At 54.9% G+C, this 19,655-nt stretch overlaps 2 protein-coding genes across 4 annotated transcripts; both read left to right on the plus strand.

Annotated features, from left to right (window-relative positions):
- The first annotated feature begins 2,974 nt into the window (after positions 1-2,974).
- Positions 2,975-7,092, plus strand: IGFBP6 (insulin like growth factor binding protein 6). The gene is made up of 4 exons (XM_045463600.1): positions 2,975-3,499; positions 5,502-5,641; positions 5,827-5,946; positions 6,741-7,092. Exons 1-4 carry the CDS (start codon positions 3,172-3,174, stop codon positions 6,861-6,863), a joined length of 711 nt encoding a protein of 236 aa, XP_045319556.1. The 5' UTR covers positions 2,975-3,171; the 3' UTR covers positions 6,864-7,092.
- A 113-nt stretch (positions 7,093-7,205) lies between these two features.
- SOAT2 (sterol O-acyltransferase 2) lies at positions 7,206-18,239 on the plus strand. Of its 3 annotated transcripts, none has more exons than XM_045463595.1 (15): positions 7,206-8,457; positions 8,930-8,985; positions 9,510-9,646; positions 10,007-10,066; positions 10,354-10,461; positions 12,169-12,445; positions 12,878-12,947; positions 13,729-13,813; positions 14,319-14,364; positions 14,571-14,700; positions 15,681-15,778; positions 16,207-16,305; positions 16,812-16,947; positions 17,442-17,587; positions 17,790-18,239. In XM_045463595.1, the coding sequence occupies exons 1-15, from the start codon at positions 8,382-8,384 to the stop codon at positions 17,838-17,840; spliced, it is 1,575 nt and encodes a 524-aa protein (XP_045319551.1). In that variant the 5' UTR covers positions 7,206-8,381; the 3' UTR covers positions 17,841-18,239. The 3 variants fall into 3 exon arrangements, with proteins under 3 accessions (XP_045319551.1, XP_045319552.1, XP_045319553.1); XM_045463596.1 differs by having other exon boundaries at positions 7,206-8,454; XM_045463597.1 differs by lacking the exon at positions 17,790-18,239 and having other exon boundaries at positions 15,681-15,753; positions 17,442-17,559.
- The last annotated feature ends 1,416 nt before the right edge of the window (positions 18,240-19,655 follow it).

The raw sequence follows: 19,655 nt of genomic DNA on the forward strand, positions 1-19,655 counted from the left end.
ATCTCTGCTCCCACCCAAAACACCAACTTTTACTTGCATCAATTCCAAACTCCTTATACAGTAGCTGGGGGCCCAGAGATGAAGAGGGTGTGGGGCTCCTGTTCTCAAAGCACCAACAATCTAACGGGAAAAGTAAGACACACGAAAGGATAAACAAAAATTGACGATAGCAGCACAATAATATGGATGAATTCAAAGGAAGGCACAGAGCTGGCCTGCCTGCTGAGCAGGTGAGGATGAAGTGATGGGATTTGGTTTGTGTTGAAGGGAATAAGGGTTCTGTCCCTGTGAGATGAATGCTTGGAATCCAGAGGAAGAATTGCCCTCTGAGCCCCGATTAGGCCACACCTTCATTTCCCCTAATCTCAGTTCAGCCCCAGAGATGGGAGACTGCCACGGGGTTCTGGGAAAGGTGACCCAACCAGCTGCCTGAACCAGAGTGTGCTCCCAGGGTCACTGTCCCAGAGCCATGGATGGTAGATGGGAGCACAGATTTTTCGGGGTGAGGGGCAGGGGACATGGAGCACCACCAGAGGCCTTCGAGAAGGAGAGAGTCCCATGGTCAGGACTGTGTGCACCAGGACCAACTGGAAGGCTCTGTGGAGACTGCAGGGACCGAAGGCTGGAGGCCAGCTGAGGTTATCAGAAGAGTCCCCGTCTAGCCCATGCTAGACTTTGGCCATGTCGTGATGTGATCATTGATCTGCATCCCTGGAGCTTTCTGCCTGTGAAATGGGCCACCACTTGTCTTTCCTCAGACTCAAAGCTCTAGGCAGGCCCTTTCCTTTACTGGGTGTGAGAGTCACAGAGCATAAGGGATCCAAAGAAGACAGTGTCCCGTACAGGAGGAGGAGGAGGCTCAGCAGAGTTTACTTCTGGAAAAGCTGAAGCAATAGCCCAAGCTGTTTTCACAGCCTTGGAAAAGCTTTCAGCAAACTCTTCTCTCTCAAGGAGGGCAGAGTCCCAAAGGACTGCATCTTGGCCCACACTCCATCCTGAGCACTCACCACGTGCTTCAGATCCCACGGCTCCCGGCGCTGTGGTGAAGGGCATCCCCAAGGGAGGAAAAGCAGAGTCCAAGAGTCTCAGTCTGCAAGGAAGACACTGGTTAGACTCCAGCACCCACCGTATACAGCTCTGGACACCCACACTGGAGGGGTGGAGAAAGGGCAGTACCGTGCAACAGTACCTTGGTGGTGGTGCTGGACTGCTCAGCCCAGCTTGCACTGCAGGGAGGGAGCAAGCTGGGCAGGTGGGAGCAGTAAACCTGGGGGAATCTGTTTGAGAAGGGAGTGGCGGATATGAGAGGCTAGCCAAGTGTTGGGCTTTCCTGCAATATAACCTACAAAGGAGAAGCAAGATCCTGCAGGGAGCACGCGGATCCTGCAGCGAGCACGACCATCTCTTCCCCATCCCAAACTTCCCAGGGCCTTCCTGTTTTATGCAGGAGCAACAAGCTGGAACCTATGTGCAAGGCATAATAAATAGTGGTAGGGATTTGGGGACAGGACAGAGCTCTCCACCCTGGGGTCAGAGCTTGGGGCAGGAGGTCACAGAGTCTTCACACAGTGGAGGACAGTTGCCCCCTCCCACCCCCCAACCCCCCTCCTCCCAGCCTGTCCAAACTGTGTCCGTGTCTCAGAGCCACTGCAAGGCACTGCTCCCCAAATTCATGTTCTAGGGTTCCAGGGTAGCCAACGAAGGGGGCAGAGGGCTGCTGGGAATGAAGTTCTTTTTTTTTTTTTTTTTTTTTTTGTATTTACCTAAAAGTTCAGGAAGCCCTTGCTGACGTTATTGCTTGGGGGCCCAGAATTTAAACTTAGCCACTGCCCAGAGCTCTTGTTTTAGGAAAGAATGAGATGGCCCTTGTTGCGTAATCCGGAGCGGGTGTGAGTTGCCAAAGGAAGCGGTCCTTCTTCCTGCCTCTAGGAAGGCCGGCTCCGCTAGGAGGCTGGGGATGGGTGGGGCACTGTCCCAGAGAGCCGCTGTGGGCGGTGGGGGTGGGGTAGACAGACAGCCGGAAGAAATACCCAGACTCTCCGGGTCCAGTGCCCCCCTGGGCAAAGCAAAACCTGATGAATCCAGAAAACCCAATGAGTGATGCCCGGGGCGGGGGGGGGGGGGGGGGGGGGGGGGGGAGGGGGGCAGATGCTAAGAAAGGAAAGGAATGGAGGAGTGGGCTAACCTGGATGAATGACAGAAGAGGGGGGGTCTGTTTTCTGTCCACTGTTCCCAAGAGCCCCCAGAGTATGGGTTCATGCTAACTTGTGCTTCACCCACCCACCCCCATACACCACCACCTCCATAATTCAATGGGCTAATCCCTCACCACTACCCTGTCCCTTCCTGCCAGGTGTTCAGCGAGCACATTGTCGCCCTTGCACACTGGACCCTCTGGGATACTCCCATGAGCCCACTGCGATCCTAGGGTTAAAGCCTGTTCATTCAAGGTGTGACTCCCCACCCTCTCCCCATCTCTCCCCTTGCTTCCCCCAACCGTTCTATCGCCCACTCTGGCCCCCTGGCCCGTGTTTTCCCACACTAACATCTCAGGCCCTGCTCTTCCTTGCCTCTCCCTTGGGCTACTTTCTCCCATCAACAGTGGGCTATCCCAAGACCCCATTACCCATCATCCCTGCCTTCTCTCTTTCCCTTGGCACACATCTCCCTGGTGACTCCCACACACCATCCCTTCCCCATCCCTCTCAGACAACAGTCCCCTCTCCACCAGAGTCCCCGCGGCGGCTTCATCCCCGACAGGACACAGACACCCGCGTTGGATTCCAGGTTTTTCCCTTCATCCCAATTCCCGTCCTCTCCTTCTCCCACCCCTCCCCACTCTCCAGTGCCTCCAGCCAGCTGTCCAGCTCCCAAATTCCGGCCAAGAGTCCCGGGAACAAAGCAAGAAAAACCAGAGTAATTTGGGAAGTAAACAGAAACTGGGAAGGGAGTGGGCAGAGAAAAGTGGGGAGGACCAGGTGGGGGCGGGGGGAGCCTCTTCAGTCCCACCCAGTTTAGGGAATGCCCCTGCCTTCTCCCCCCACCCCCCTTCACCTGGCTCTTAAAGGGCCCGGCCCCTGACCGGCGGCTACTTAAGGCGGAGGGGCGGCGGCGGGCAGCAGCTGTGCTACGACTGCGCTGGGAGGAGTGGACGGGGCAAAAATCCTGACCATGACCCCCCACAGGCTGCTGCCGCTCCTGCTGCTGCTAACTCTGCTGCTCGCTGCCCGCTCAGGAGCCGCCTTGGCACGGTGCCCAGGCTGCGGGCAGGGGGTGCAGGCGGGTTGTCCAGGGGGCTGCGTGGAGGAGGAGGGGGGGCCGCCGGCGGAGGGCTGTAAGGAAGCTGGGGGCTGTCTCAGGAGGGAGGGGCAGCAGTGCGGGGTCTACACCCCTAACTGCGCCCCAGGACTGCAGTGCCAGCCGCCCGAGGAAGACGAGGCGCCTTTGCGGGCGCTGCTGCTGGGCCGGGGCCGCTGCCGCCGGGCGCGCGCGCCCTCGGGTGAGTCCGCGCCCCGCCCCTGCTCCGCCCACGTGAGACCCGCAAAGCGGCCGGCAGGGTCCTGGAAAGGACGCGGGCAGCCCTGCGAGCCCTGCGATGGGTTCTGCCATTGATGCTTCCCCTTCCTAACCCTGGGCGTCACGTTTGCGTGGGGGGGTGTGGGGGGGGGTGGGGATGAAGGGGCAAGGGCGGGGAGCCGCTAGAAGGCCAGGGTGCAGCTAGGGGCCCCTGGGGATAAAGCAGGGACATGTCCCAGCGGTCAACCTTTTTGGCCCCTTCTATTTCCTCTTGAGGGGAAAGGTGAGGGTGGAGGGTTTAGGGCCATGCCGTCTGCCACAGCATCCCAGCTCCTTCCCTGGACCCCAGAGCTGGAGAAAGGACCCAGGTGTTGTTCTCAGCTTCCATTTGGAGAAAGAGGGAAGGGAACCCCGACTCCCAAATTCTGCACACACACTGAGAAATATCCCCTCCTCTCCTCTTAATATCAGGGTGTCCAAAGCACGTGAACATAGGGCCTAGAACAGAAGATGTCCCAAATCCTGAATTGTGTCAGACTACACTGGGGTCAGAGGGCGGACTCTGGGGGCCTCAAAAGGATGGGATAGAGGTGGGAAAAGAAGGAATCTGCCAAATCAGGGTTATGATTTAAAGCTGCTCAGAACCCTCCACCCACCCTACCCCACCCTACCCTAGGGAGGAAAATAGAAGGCTGAGTCATTGGGTGGATGGGACAGAAGTGAGTCAGAACCCAAAAGATGGGGGGCAGCAGGGAGAGATAGGGTAGGAAATAAAAGCAGCGCACTCCCTCCCCCCAACCAGGCATCTGATCTCCTGGTTTCTTCCACAGAAAGGGATGAGAAATTAACTTGGAATTTCTTTCACTCCCAAACGCCTGGGTCCAAGCTGCTAGAGGGTCCTCATAGGAAGGGGTGTGTAGGTGGGTCAGAGGAGGCAGTGGGAGCATGGTCGTGGTAGGGTGCTAAATGGAGGGAATGAGAGTCAAGGTCTGAGAAAGGTGGAGGAAGAAGGATGCGAGTCAGGATTGAAGAGGAAATTGCTCTTGGGTTGCAGGTAGTAGGCAGGTGGGAGCAAATGTCTAGGTCTGAGGACTGGGGACTTGAGCAGAGCTTGTCTTTGGGCATGGAAAGGGAGAGACGATCCCTTTAGGGGCCATAATATCTCATTTTACACCTGGGGCGATTTCCAGGCAGTGCACACTCTCCTCCCTGCCTTTCCCTTGCCCTGACGCCCTGATTTATTTCCTCACTTCCTCCCATCCTGAGCTCTCCCTAGGCCCCCCAGACACCACGTGTGACATTTTCTCCAGAGCCAAGAGCAGCCTGTAGGTCAGAAGCCCTTCATTCCCTGCATCTTTGCAACCTGCCCTCTGCCTGTCCTGGTTAAGGGCTGAATCGTACCTGCTCCTGGGACCACTGGGGTTGAGCTAGGCTGAGCTATGGGAGACCAGAAGGGAGAGGCCCCCAATGCAAGCGCCCCTAAAGTAACCATGTCTACAGCCTGGGAGGGGTGGGCTGAGTCACCACAGGGTCACAGCGGGGACACACATTCCACTTGGGTCCCTGCTAACCCCCTCCCATACCCCTTGTTCTTCTGCCTCATCTCCCTGGCTTGGTGCACCCCCTGCTGGCTTCAGGGGGAACAGCCAGGTCCTTTCTCCCCAAGCCCAAGGCCTCCCAATGTACTTGTACTCGTCCTAGGTTTTTGCTTTCCAAAGTGCTTCTCCCTTATAAGCCTTAAAACTAGTCTGGGTTTTTTTTTGTCAGGAAAGCTAATATCACCATTTGTCGGAGAAAGTAACTGACGCCAAGAGAAGGTAACGGAGCCAGGTTCTAACCACCCTCATTTCTCCTACTTGGAAAGCCCCTCCCTTCCTCCCGCTTCAGGGAGTCAAGGTGAACAGGGCTCTCTTCCGTTTGGTTCTGGTCTTTGACATCTGGCTGATTTCTGGACTCTTCTTCCCCCATTTCCCTTGTGGCTGTAGGGGAGAATCCTAAGGAGGGTAAATCCCAGGCAGGGACCACTCGTCCACAGGATGTGAACCGCAGAGACCAACAGAGGAATCCGGGCACCTCGACCACTCCCGCCCGGCCCAGTCCAGGGGGTGCCCAAGACACCGAGATGGTGCGTTTGTGAATGGCAGGGAGCAGGCAGGGTGGGGAGTCCTACACACTCCCGTCCGAGGCTATCCCCTTGGGCCTGGAGAAGTCTCCCACATGCATCCTGGGAACCTGGCTGGTGGTGGGAGAGGGGTGGACAGTGGAGGTAGGCTGGACGGGTTCTGAGCTGCCTGCGTTCTCTTCCCCCAGGGCCCGTGCCGCAGACATCTGGACTCGGTGCTGCAGCAACTCCAGACCGAGGTGTACCGAGGGGCTCAGACCCTCTACGTGCCTAACTGTGACCATCGGGGCTTCTACCGGAAGCGGCAGGTGAGGCCCCCACCTCTCCTCCCCTCGGTCCTGTGGCACAAGGCTCCTACCAGGGATGGGGTGGGGGGAGTTTACAAAGGGGCACAAAGAGGGGCGCCTGGGTGGCTCAGTCGGTTAAGCATCTGACCTCGGTTCAGGTTGTGATCTCACCGTTCGTGGGTGCAAGCCCCACCCTGCGCTCTCTGCTGTCAGCTCAGAGCCTGCTTCGGATCCTCTGTCCCCCTGTCTCTCTGCCCTGATCTCTCTCTGCCCCTCCCCAGCTCGTGCTCACTCTCTCTCTCAAAACAAAGAAACAAACAAACATTAAAAACAACAACAAAGGGGGCACAAAGACGACACTGCCGCTGCCTTTAAGGATCCCCCAACTTTTAGGGCCCACAGAAACCTAGAGAATAGCCCCACGCTGTGGCAGAGGAGCCAGACTGCCTGACTCAGAGGTTCACATCTTCGAGGCGGCTCAGAGTCACGGAAGGCTGGGAACGCCCAGGTGGCTGAGCCCCTCTCAGCCCAAGAATTCCTGTTTCTAACACAGTGCCCGCTGCTGCTGCAGCTGTTGGTTTGGGAACCACGCTTTGAGAACTACTGTTCTGCCTAGAAGAATGGGCACCGTTTGGTGGGTGGAGAAGAGGAGAGCAAGAGAAAGGGACCCAGGTTGTCTCCTTGTCCTGAGAGCTCTCAGAGGTCTCTGCACACTCGGACTTGGGGCCCACAGCCCATCCCCCACCCACAGCCCTCCCATCCCTCCTGCGGGAGCCTCAGTGCCGCACCTCTGAACCGTGTGCCTCTCTCCCCAGTGCCGCTCCTCCCAGGGCCAGCGCAGAGGTCCTTGCTGGTGTGTGGATCGGATGGGCCAGCCCCTGCCGGGGTCCCCAGAAGGCGAAGGAGGCTCCTCCTGTCCCACCGGGAGCAGCGGCTAAGGCTGGGCAGGGGGCAGGGAGGGGGAGGCTGCAGGACCATTGGCAGGAGCACGGAGCTATCATCTTGGGTCATTTGTTGAGTGACGAGTAACTCGGGAGCCCTGAGCCTCACACTCCACCGTCAGGCCCTTTCCCAGTGTCCCCCTCACCCCTGGGACCCCACACATGGAAAGATGGTTGGTGTTGACTTGGGATGTTAATAAAGCTGTGTTGGGGGTCTCTGGCCTACGTCTCTGGGTCCACCTCTCACATTTATGGAGCCCCTGCCCTTCTCTCTACCCATCCCCCATAGCAGCTCTCCTTTCCCGTGGACTACCTTCTGTCTCTCCTGCTGCACTTGGGATGCAGGAGACAGCCATTGGCGGAGGTTTCCAGCCCTCAGCCCTCACCCCAGTACCCACCAGGGAGCGAGAGCAGGGGAGACATTGAGGCCATGACCTTGGTCTGAAGTTGTGACCTTGTTTCCAACACTCATCTTTGGACACAATGGGAGAAGGGAGAGAAAGGATTAATAGCTAATCCCCAGCAGAAGCCCAACAAAGAGGAAACTCTCGAAGCACTTATCCTTCTATTACATCCTACTAAAAAAGGGAAGGAAATTCTTATTTACTAAGCCCTTCCCATGGGCCAGACCCTGGACCCTGTGTTTTTACCTGCACTACCTCATTCTGAGCTTACAATAACCTTGTGAGGGAGGAACTTTGGCCCCTGTTTTTCAGAGGAGGAAACTGTGGCTTAAAATATCTGGGTCGTTCGCCTGAAGTCACACAGCTGGTAAATGACAGAGGGAGGATTCAAATCTCGCTCTTCCTTCAGAGTGGTCTGTGACGATACCTGGTGTTCCCTAGGTGCTGAATAAGTGTTTGTTTCGCCCCCTTTCTGCCCACATGCTAATCCAAGCAGGTGTAGGGAAGAGCTGATTTGGGGGGCGGGGGTCCTGGCACCCAGCACTTCCTGGAGGGGCCAGAACGCCACCTTGTCACAGAACATTAGTCACATCAGAACATTAATCACTTGCACAGTCCTTTTGAGCTGACAAGGTTCTTTCCCACACCTTATCTCCTGGTCTAAGGGAGCCGAGTGCACTGATACCTAAAGATCCTTCAGGCTGCTGGGAAAAAGATCAGGCTGCTGGGAAAGAGATCGGCAGGCAAGTCATCCTACGTGATAAGCCTCAGAGAGGCAAAGTCCCCCTCCTCATGGACATACATAGGTACACAGTGCACGGCCACTGTTCCGGTGGGAGGGATAGCTCGCTCAGCTGGGCATCTGGGCGGCGGGTAGGGCTGTTGGGGTGTTGCAACCCTCCCTGGGACAGCCAGCTGAGCCGAGCCTGTAGCTGAGAAGTGTTACCCTCTAGACCTGATAACCTATTGTGCTCCTGGAGGTCTCCTCCTCCTGAAAGGACTTTGGTCTTTGGAGCTGTCAGATGAACCGAGTGAGATAAGAGCTTGGCAGGCTGTGAAGGAAGGGAGGGAACACTCCATAGCCGCCTACTGCCCGGTCGAGACTCACACCATGGAGCCAAGGGCGGCCCGATCGCGGAAGGGAGAAGGGCCGAGAGGAGAGCAAGAGTGCCGACGCTCCGGAGGTGGTGAGGCACCCTCTGGGGGTGCAGAAAGCTCAGGGGGCGTTGGAGGTGGAGACGCATTGCTGCGGGGGAGGCTCCTACTCTCTTGGGAGGATAGGGGAGGCAGCCCCTGCCTCTGTCCCTCACTGCCCAGCCGGGAAAGGGAAGTGAAAGGGATATTCGGAGCGGGGGCCTTGCCTTATCTTGCAGACTCACCCCAGAGGGTGAATGGAGCAGCTTCCCAGTCCCGGGTACTGTCATCAGGCTCCCAGTGGCCTCACCCCCTGCAAAAATGACTTCCCCTTCTGATCGCCTCCCATAACTTCCCCTTCTGATCGCCTCACTGTGATACTACATATCGACTGGTTGGGGGCAGGGAGGCTGCTGAGCTTGCAGAAAGCATTTCCTGGAAAGAGGATGTTTCTGGGTCCGTACAAGGTCACAGAACCCTAACTCCCCCTCCCCCTTGGGTGTGCCCTTTGACCCTGTCCCCTAGGAAACATTGAGAAGGACAGAGGCCTGGACTTGGTGCAATGGACCCGACATATGGAGGTGAGGGAGGTCAGGGGTCAGACGTCAAGATGGACAGGTCTTGGGAGTGGAAGGAGGCAGGGACGAAGACCAGCCTGGTGATAAAGACAATTTGTTCTTGGGTTCAAAACCTTTCAGATCAGGTTGGAGCCAACGGCTAAGATGGAGGGGGTTGGAATACAGGTCAGCAGGGCAGGGGCCAAGAGTCAGCCAGTGAACAGTCTTCTGTTAGTCGGGCTAAAGGTCAGCAGAGGGAAGGCTGGGGACAGGGGGAAGGGAGTAGGGTCAGAGACGACAAGGTGGTTGGGATCCAGGCCCTGGCGCTGGAAATGTCTTTCCTTGGTCCTCACTGCTGGTCTGGGAAGCCAGAGAGAGAGAAATGTGGGGGGAGCCTCTCGGCAGGAACCGTGCCTGTTCATGTTTCTATCCCCAGCGCTTAGCAATGCGCCTGGCTCAGAGAGAAGAAGTTCAGTAGATATATGGGGAACCAGAGGATGGCTGCCCGGGGGGAGGGACAGTGGGCCTTGCCCTGCTTTGCCCTGTAGGCTGTGAAGACACAGTTGCTGGAGCAAGCACAGGGACAGCTGATAGACCTGCTGGATCGGGCCGTGCAGGAGGCCATCCAATGCTACCCACCACAAGGCAGACCCCTGTCCTCCATTCCTCCAGATTCCTTGAGCAAGTAAGAGTCTGAGGACCTGGGGGCTGGGGGCTGGCTAGAGCGGGCTCCTCTAGCATAAGGGTCGTGAGCCCTAAATATCATCTCATACTTCCTTTGCCAGCACTGGCATGACCCCGACTTCAACCTTCCCTCTTTTGCTCGTATTGCCTCTGCCTGCCCAACACTGACCTCCACCTTTGGGGCCTTTTTCTGCCCTGGCCCTGACCTTCCACCTCCTCCTGCCCTCTGGCCCTGGCCCTGGCCCTGACCTACCTCTACTATTGCCTTTGGCTCCCAAATATTGACCTTCTGCAAAGCCCTGCTCTCTACCCAGGGACTTCTTCCTCTGGGTCCTGATCCAGAACAACTGTCTTCATTTAGGGCCCGGGAGCCATCCCTGGGGAAGCGGAAAATTTTCATCATCCGAAAGTCCCTGCTTGAGTAAGTCCACGTAAAGGGCAGGGAATGGAGGAAAAGAAAGGGATTCAGCGAGGGTCCCCGGACACCTCATTTCTCATCCTCGGGTTCTAGGTGTTTGGAGGGAAGACTTGGAGAGGGTTTCTAAAGTTTAGTCTCCCCATTTGCCCTGGGTGTGATCGGCCCAGCCTTTAGCTGGAAGTTCCCAATCACTAGTCCCCACCCCACCCCCACCCGCATACAGTGCCTGAGCGGGTCTGCAGGACCTCGAGGACCCTCCCACACTGACATTCGGGCCCCTGTCCCCCCAGCGAGCTGATGGAAGTACAGCATTTCCGCACCATCTACCACATGTTCATCGCCGGCTTGTGTGTCTTCATCATCAGCACCCTGGCCATCGACTTCATTGATGAGGGCAGGTAGGCACCCCCCCCCCCACCCGCATGCCTGGGACAGGCACGCGGATCACACCCCCTAGGTCCCTAGTGTTCCACTTGCCACTGGCTTAAGACAGCACAAGCCCTCCTTTGAGCCTGTGATTCCTGGACCCACATCAACATGGCTTCCAGCAACATTCCCACCTAAAACGCACCTCGACTTCTTCCTTCCACAGCCTTTGGATGGCCCTTGCTCTGACCTTCCAGGTCAGCCACTCTGGGGACACTCTGTCGCCTGCTCAAATACTTCTCAGTAGGAAACTTGCCCCAAGGCAGATCTATATAAGCTAGCAGGCTCGCTTCACACCACTCTCTCAAGTTCTTCCCAAGTTCAATCCAAGCAACCTTCATGGAGCACTTCCCAAGGACCCGCCCTGGGAGCCAGAGAGATGACGGCCAGACCCCCTCCCTGTCTATGAGGCACTACCAGTCTTGGGGAGGGGGGAGACAGACATGCACGCAAACGCCCCCAAAGAGCACCACCCCCCCACGCTGGGGGTGAGCCTCAGAGGGCTCTGTAGCCCCAGGGGGTCTGTATTTGCCTACACCCCTACCTCACCCTAAGTAGGGCTTAGAAAGCAGTAAAAAGAAAAGGATCAAAGATCTGCAGGTTCTGCAACAGTATTTCCTTCTGGTAAAACTGTTGTTAATTCTATGAGTGGTATAAGGATCAAATCTCAGTAAAAAGTTCAAATGTGTGTCAAGGGACCGTCCTTCCCGACTACTCCCTCAACCCCAGACCGGACGTAAGGGTTTTCACAGGTTTGAGAGAGTCCCTCTAGAGCATTTGCCACGCATTCACCCCCACGTGTCTATAAGAACCAAGAAGCGGTGTGTAGAAAGTTTATATAAATAAGATATTCACTGTACTTCTTTTTTTTTTTTTTTTAATTTTTTTTCAACGTTTATTTATTTTTGGGACAGAGAGAGACAGAGCATGAACGGGGGAGGGGCAGAGAGAGAGGGAGACACAGAATCGGAAACAGGCTCCAGGCTCTGAGCCATCAGCCCAGAGCCTGACGCGGGGCTCGAACTCATGGACCGCGAGATCGTGACCTGGCTGAAGTCGGACGCCCAACCGACTGCGCCACCCAGGCGCCCCTGTACTTCTTGATTTCATTCCTTAACAACCTATCTTCCTATCTCAGAGATCTTTCCAGGTCAGCCCACTGTTCTTAACGACTGTGGTCTGGAGGTGCCAGTCTTTTGCTCATTTGGTCCTTTACCAAGGGACACTTAGGTTGTTTCCAACTTTTCACCATTACAAGCCAAACACTCTTAACCTAAGCAAACAAAACACCTAACGACCTGCTTTCCACTAACTTGCGTCTGCAGCGACAGATGCTCCAAAAGAACAAAACTGACAAAAATCAAAGTTAAACTCTGAAAACCTCATATTCTAATGCCCACGGCATACAAAGTTCTGAGCCCTTCTGCAACACCGCAAAATTCAGAGGGCTCTAAAGGTCATTTGTAAGCAAACCCATCCCACAATCCAGTCTTTTCCAGCAACGCCCTGTGCTAGAAGTTTGGGACAATAGAGGTGCCATCTTGAACACCTTCAGATATGGGGAGCTGGAAACTCGGGCAAAATGCCTCAGTTTATTTCCCAAGAGTTCTGACTGCACAGGGAGGGGACAAAGTCGGGCCACACATTTGTCTACCTTGTCTCCTCCTCTCTACTCCAAGGCTGATGCTGGAGTTTGACCTACTGATCTTCAGCTTTGGACAGCTGCCCTTGGCGCTGATGACGTGGGTCCCCATGTTCCTGTCCACTCTGCTGGTGCCCTACCAGGCCCTGAGGCTGTGGGCGAGGCCCCGGGCAAGAGGGGCCTGGATGCTGGGGGTGGGCCTGGGCTGCATGATGCTGGCTGTCCACACCACCGTGCTCTGGGTCCTCCCTGTCCACGTGGCGTTGAAGTATCAGCTCCCGCCTGCCTCCCGCTGTATCTTGGTCTTTGAGCAGGTAGGTGATGGGGTGATGGGCAGGCGAGGCTGGGGCAGGGCCCCTGTGGGGAAGGGGACTTGATACTACAGTATTGGTGGAGGCGGAGCTAGTTACTAGGGGCGGAGTCCATCTGGAAGGATTTGAGGGCACCAGCAGGAACCAAGGATATTTGCTGTTATGCAAAAGTAATCGGATTTTGCAAGGAGTCAGGGGGGTTGGCTGGTTGGAGGCTCCGCCCTGGCGTTTCCTGTACGTCTTTACTCCTGATTCATCCCAGCAGCTACCTGTGTTAGGTTAAAAGACTACCCGACAAAAAAATAAATTATGGGCTTTGATCGTACAGATTTTGCAATCCGCCGGCCTCTCTCTTCGGTAAACAAGTGCACAGAGATGTTAAGTGATTTGCTCAAAGCCACACAGCAACTTAACCTCCCTTCCATTCCTTCTCAGGTCAGGCTCCTGATGAAGAGCTACTCCTTCTTGAGAGAGGCTGTGCCTGGAACCCTTTGTGCCAGAGGAGGTGAGGCACTGCTTTGAACTCAGTCATTTTGGCTGTTTGAATGAAGCCAGACATACCAGGATTCTCATAAAAGCTCTGACTTCCTAAGCCTGTGTTGCTCCCAGGGCAGAATTCTGACCTCCAACTAGACTCTGTGGGCTTTAGTCATTAGGCATCCTCCGGTCCCACCTCTGAGATATGGTACCTCTGTGGCCCAGGACTTCTGGCGCTTTCCAATTTCCAGGCTTAGCCTGGAAAGACCCAGAGTATGAGAGCCTCATATTAGCAAGTCAGGAGGTACCAGGATGACTGAGTGGTTAAGTGTTGGACTTAAGATCTGATGGACGTATATCCTGGCTCTGTCAGCAGAGCATGTGACTCTTGATCTCAGGGTCATGGGTTTGAGCCCCACGTTGGGTGTACAAATTACTTAAAAATAAAATCTTTTTTAAAACGTGGTGGGGGAGTCAGAGCAGAAGGAGAGAAAGAATGGATGGTGGAGCTTATAAATGCCAAATGAAACTCTGGCCATAGCAGGTGCTGCACCAGAAAGTAGGGTGCCTAGAATGGAAGCAAAAGAAGGGCAACCAAAGAGCAGCTTCAGCTCCTGCCTAGTCTCACCTTCCCGACTGCACCTCCAGACCCAATGTCGGGCCCCTCCCACTCCACACCCCCCCTCCCCCCCCCCCCCCCCCCACACCTCTGCCCCATCCAGGCCTCCACCCACCAGTCCCAGCCTCCACTCCCCCTGCCCTCTCTCCTTCCCCACTTCACTGATCCAAGCCCTCTCCTTCCTCCCCAGGTGAGGGCATGCGGGCCCCCAGTTTCTCCAGCTACCTCTACTTCCTCTTCTGCCCCACACTAATCTACAGGGAGACTTACCCCAGGTAAGACCCTGCTCCTCTTTCCCAAATGCCCAGACCCATCAGGGACCTTGCCTTCTACTTTCCACTCTCTGAGGCCTTTAGCCTCAGGCACTGACCACGTTCGCAGGAAGCATCCCATAATAAAAATGGGAAATAGGTGTCAGACAGACTACGCTTTCTCCAAGCCTTCTCCAAGCACAACCCACAAGGGTGGCCAACTGTCCTGGGTTGGCCCTGGGCTGTCCCAGTGTTAGCACTGAAAATCCTGCACCCTGGGAAACCCATCGGTCTGGAGCAACCTCCCGATGGTTGCACTTTAGTTGACCTTCAAGTTAAAAATCCATTTGCCATGTCTGTTGGGGAAGGTCCAAAGTGTTCTAGACCCTTACCTGCCTAGATAATCCTCCCAGGCCCGAGCAATTGAGAGAGCTTCGGAGAGAGGGCCCTAGAACCTGTGTACCAGTGGGTATGGAACAAGCTAAAAGATAAAAAGACTAAAAACATATTGTCCCCATTGCTGCTGCAGGACACCCAACGTCAGGTGGAATTACGTGGCCAAGAACTTTGCCCAGGTCAGAAGATGGGGTAGAAGTGTGGCTTGTGGTGACTGAGTGGGGCATTTCTGGAAGTGGGGTCTGGGAGGCCTGGGGAGGAGGTCAGAGGGTGGGGCTAAGGTAAGAAGAGGCAGGTGCTGGGCCAGAATCCAATTCCAGAGTTGAGGGGGCAGCTGCTAGTGACCCCTGTCAAAGTTATGTACCCCCCACCCACCGCCCCCCAGGCTCTGGGCTGCGTACTCTATGCCTGCTTCATCCTGGGCCGCCTCTGCGTTCCCGTCTTTGCCAACATGAGCCGGGAGCCCTTCAGTACCCGGGCTCTGGTGCTGTCTATCATGCATGCCACCTTGCCAGGTATGCCCACCGAAGGCAGGGCTGGGGAGGGCTGCACCCTGGGAAGGCTTAGCGGGGGGCTCCTCCCTCCCCTCACTCCTTTCCTTCAGTCAGATTCAACACCTCCTGCCTCAGAAACCTCTCCCACATGTGTCCCCCGCCTCCTCATTGCTCCATTGCCAGGGTCTCAGTTCATTCAGATGGCCACTCCACTCCCTCTTTCTACATCAGCCTCCTCGCCTGCCTGCTTTCCCTCTCAATCTTCCCACCTTCCCCTGACACTGCTGCCCAGATGAACTTCCCTCCTACAGGTTAATCATTTCCTACTCTGCTTCCAAAACTCCAGTCACTCCCCATTGCTGGCATCTCCAGATAAGATTTGACCCCTTGGCCTGGCATTCAAGACCCCTTCCCCGACAGCCTAGCCTATCTTCTCGTCCTGCCACAAGCTCAGCCATTCCTTGAAAGACATGTACTTTCATGCCTCCGGGCCTTTGCTCATACTGGTGTCTCAGCTTGGAATGACTTTTCCCCATTTTCCAGCTGTGAACTCCAGTCTGTTTCTGGAGGCCCATAACAGAGATGCCCCCTCCTCTAGGAAGCCTGTCAGTTTTAGCCATCAGTCACTATGACCCACCCCTTGCTCTGCATTCCCAAGCACCTCAATGGCCACCCGTGCTTAGCTCCCAGCACATTTGACCTTGACGCATGGTTGGACATGTCTCTGTCCCGATCTCTGCCTCTCTCTCTCTCTCTCTTTCTCTCTCTCCAACCACTCTGTGAACTGCCAATGGCCAGGGCTTTGAGATTCATCTGTGCATCCCCGACATGTGGCTTGGAGTTCATGAGCAGATGGATGGATTAATGAATGTAAGAATTTGTGAGTGACAAATAATTGGCTGGAAGGAATTGGGGCCCTGGTTGCTGATGAGGGCCCCTCAGGGCTTCCCAAGGGAGCCAGGTGGGCAGTCTGACATGCAGCCCTTGTCCCCACTCACCAGGCATCTTCATGCTGCTGCTCATCTTCTTTGCCTTCCTCCACTGCTGGCTCAACGCCTTCGCAGAGATGCTACGGTTTGGAGACAGAATGTTCTATCGGGTGGGGCCTGGACCTGGCCACTTGGGAGCTGGGTGCAGGGAGGTCTGGGGAGCGATCTGGGAGGATGATGGTTCCATTGGGTGTCACCTCAGCTGTGCTGTCAAGCTCTCACGTGAGAAATGCGCTCCTCTGGGTGTGGCTCTAATGCCACCTGTCCACCTCTTGACTAGTCAGGGCTAACTGCTTCTGTGCGCATGGTACACTGGAACCATCTTCTCCTGAGAGGGGATGAAGGAGGGGGTGTGGGCCTCAGGTCCTGAAGAGACTGCAGGGAAAGTTCTTGCTGTCCCTCTTCAGCCAGGGCCCAGCCCCTTGTGGAAGAACATTGGGATAGGGTGCAGGGAGCAAGGGGGAGCCACTGGGGCCTGGGAAGAGTCAGGGCCCTGATGCTCACCTCCTTCCCCTAACCCTGACCCACTCTTCCCCAGGACTGGTGGAATTCGACGTCCTTCTCCAACTACTACCGCACTTGGAACGTGGTGGTCCATGACTGGCTGTACAGCTATGTCTATCAAGATGGGCTGTGGGTATGGGCTCTGCAGACCCCCTCAGCTCCCACAGTTAATGTAGCCTCCCCAGAACATTCTTCTTCCCTTCCTCTGCATCATCCGCCTTTTCCAGACCTAGGGGCCCCCTGGACTTTCATCTGCTCCTTTCTACCCAACCCAGTGGGCAGAAAATCCTTCTTAGGATCTAACTTCCTTCCCTCTTTACTCTTAACCCCACCCCTCCACAGAGCATTTCTCTCCTCCTTAGACTTCTAAGAAACATGCATGTAGCAATTCTCAGTTACCAAGGCTTTTCACATACATAATCTGCACTGTAATCCTGAGAAGTAAGTATTATTATGTCCCCTTTAAAAAATTGCACGTAAGGCCCAAAGAACTTAAGTAGGACGTATCACCCCTTGAGACCCCCAAATCTCATATTCTTTCCATTGTACTGTATACTTTCTGGCTTCCTTAACGAGGGGACTCTTTGTGGAAGAGTCTTAGAGAGACTCATTCCACCCTTCTCCCCCGTCCCCTGCCAGCTTCTCGGTGGCCGGGCCCGAGGGGCAGCCATGCTGGGTGTGTTCCTGGTTTCTGCAGTGGTCCATGAGTACATCTTCTGCTTTGTCCTGGGATTCTTCTACCCGGTCATGCTCATGCTCTTCCTTGTCTTTGGAGGTGAGCTTGGCCTCTGTGTGCCACTGGAGGGGGAGCCATCCAGAGGGAGGAAGCCAGGAGTGCTGCTCCTGCAGATTCCAGATGGATGGGGGAGGCCACATACCCTTCTGGGAAGAGGCATGAAAGTTGGGGTGGGGAGGAACTTGGGAACAGGGAGGGAAGCAGCAGGAGGTATCCTGGGGGATGTGAGAGAAGATTTCTGGCTGGAGTGGAGCATCTGAGCAGGGCACACATAGAGGGAGACAAAGGAGAGAAAACTGGCATGAGGCTGGGAGGTTTAGTATGAGATCCAGGATACTGATGTGTAAACTGAGGAATCCTGGTTTTACATGAGCCGCTTGAGACCTCCATGGGTTGCCGGAGCTGGGCTCAAGATCTTCCTCAATGATGCCTTCCTGTTCCATCTCTTCCCAGTACCCTGGGATGGGGGGATGGGGGGCATCCAGGGAGACAAGGCACTGGAATTGGGATAACAACCTTTCCTCCTGCATCAGGGCTGCTGAACTTCATGATGCATGACCGGCACACAGGCCCAGCATGGAATGTGCTAATGTGGACCTTGCTCTTTCTGGGCCAAGGCATCCAAGTCAGCCTGTACTGCCAGGAGTGGTATGCACGGCGACACTGCCCCCTACCCCAGGTAAGGGACCACCGCCCTCCCTCAGCTCCCCATCCAGAAGGACACACCTCCCCTCTCCAAGAGCCAGCCTCCTGTTCTTGCCCAATTCAATAGCCATGGTCAGGGGCTAGGCCTGGTTTGGGGGTGATGGGCTCCCATGTCTTGGATGCGTAGGGTGGGGGCAGGAGGGAACTCACACATAACTCACCTTTCTCTGGCACAGACAACCTTCTGGGGGCTGGTGACACCTCGATCTTGGTCCTGCCATACCTAGAAGTCAGAGCACTGTCACTGCCCAGAGGACGCCACCAAGTCCTTCTCTGCCTGCAAAGCCTCGGACCAGAGCACCTCTCCCTGCATTCCTAGATCTAGCTCCAAGTCAAGGGGGCCTGGCAGGCATGACCCCAGCAGGGAATGCCAGGGACTGAGATCTGACGACCTGTAGAACCGCTAAGCACAAACTCACTGTGGTGGTGGCTCGTGAGCCGCCAAGCCCCACAGATTGGGCACAGAGCCCCCTCCTACCTCATCACTGTCCAGACTTGGGGATACTTGAAGGATCTTATAGATTTGGTGAATGTGGGGTGACTTAGAGAAATGAGGGCCATCAAGGTCTGAGAAAGGTTTGAACTGCTTCCAATACAATAATAAAGTTTGTATCCCTTTTTATTCATTCATTTGTTTATTCCTCCCTTCGTTATTTGTTGAAGGCCCACATTGGACAGGCATGATTGAAGAGTTGTGTCTACAGCAGCAAGACTTTGTGCTGGCAGGGGCTGAGGGTCTTAGGTGGCATCTTGCCTCGCCTTTCCGGTGCCTTGCCCCTCCCCCAAACCCAACCTCACCTTCCTCCCACCTCTTCCTTCCTCAGTTCATGTTTCCACACCCCTTAATCCTTCTACTCCTGGCAAGCTCTAGCACATTTGGAAAGGGCACATAGCAGGCCTCCTTTCCCTCCACAGACCCAGGAGACGAACTGTCCGTATAGACCTTACACAAGTATTTTCATTTTGTGAGCCACAGTATCCACCGCTATAAAGTGGACCTTAAAACGAAGAGTGTCCTGACTGTATGGGTTCAGAAGGTGAAAATATTCACGTTCACAACCATCCCAGAAGCCAGACTTTGTAGTCACTCTAAGGAGAGGATCTTTTTTTCTAATTTTTAAATTAAATTTAATTTTTAAAATGATAGCCTGAGGTTTTTTTTTTTTAATGCTTATTTACTTATTTTAGAGAGAGAGAGAGAGAGAAGGAGAGAGAGAATCCCAAGCAGGCTCCATGCTGCTAGTGCAGAGCCCAACATAGGGCTTGAACTCATGAAACCTCAAGATCATGACCTGAGCCAAAACTAGAGTTGTATGCTTAACCGACTGAGCCACCCAGGCGCCCCTTGGTTTCATTTCTTATGTCATCTTGTATGTTCTTTTTTTTTTAATTTTTTAACATTTATTTATTTTTGAGAGACAGACCATGAGTGAGGGAGGGACAGAGAGAGAAGGAGGGGACACAGAATCCAAAGCAGGCTCCAGGATCTGAGCCGTCAACGGAGCCCAAACTCATGGACCACGAGATCATGATCTGAGCCAAAGCCAGACGTTCAACCAACTGAGCCACCCAGGCGCCCCTTGTCTTGTATGCTCTTTAATCATTCCATAGCAAGTTGCTGCTATCCGTTCCCCTTTCCCTGCTCCCTTGTTATTTTGGAAGTTCTACTAAACCTTTCCATTCCCTTGATAGTTACCTTCTTTCCCAGCACTGATGATCCAATACCTACTTCATTACCATCATTTAAAAAAAAAATTTTTTTTTAACGTTTATTTATTTTTGAGACAGAGAGAGACAGAGCATGAACGGGGGAGGGGCAGAGAGAGAGGGAGACACAGGACTGGAAGCAGGATCCAGGCTCTGAGCCATCAGCCCAGAGCCCGACGCGGGGCTCGAACTCACGGTCCGTGAGATCGTGACCTGAGCTGAAGTCGGACGCTCAACCGACTGAGCCACCCAGGCGCCCCCATTACCATCATTTTTAATATGCCAATTGTTTCTTCCATTAAGATGTTTTATTTCCTGCCAGATGTTTTATTTTC

This window comes from Leopardus geoffroyi, chromosome B4 (genome assembly GCF_018350155.1).
Source record: "Leopardus geoffroyi isolate Oge1 chromosome B4, O.geoffroyi_Oge1_pat1.0, whole genome shotgun sequence".
NCBI classification, from domain to species: Eukaryota; Metazoa; Chordata; class Mammalia; order Carnivora; family Felidae; genus Leopardus; species Leopardus geoffroyi.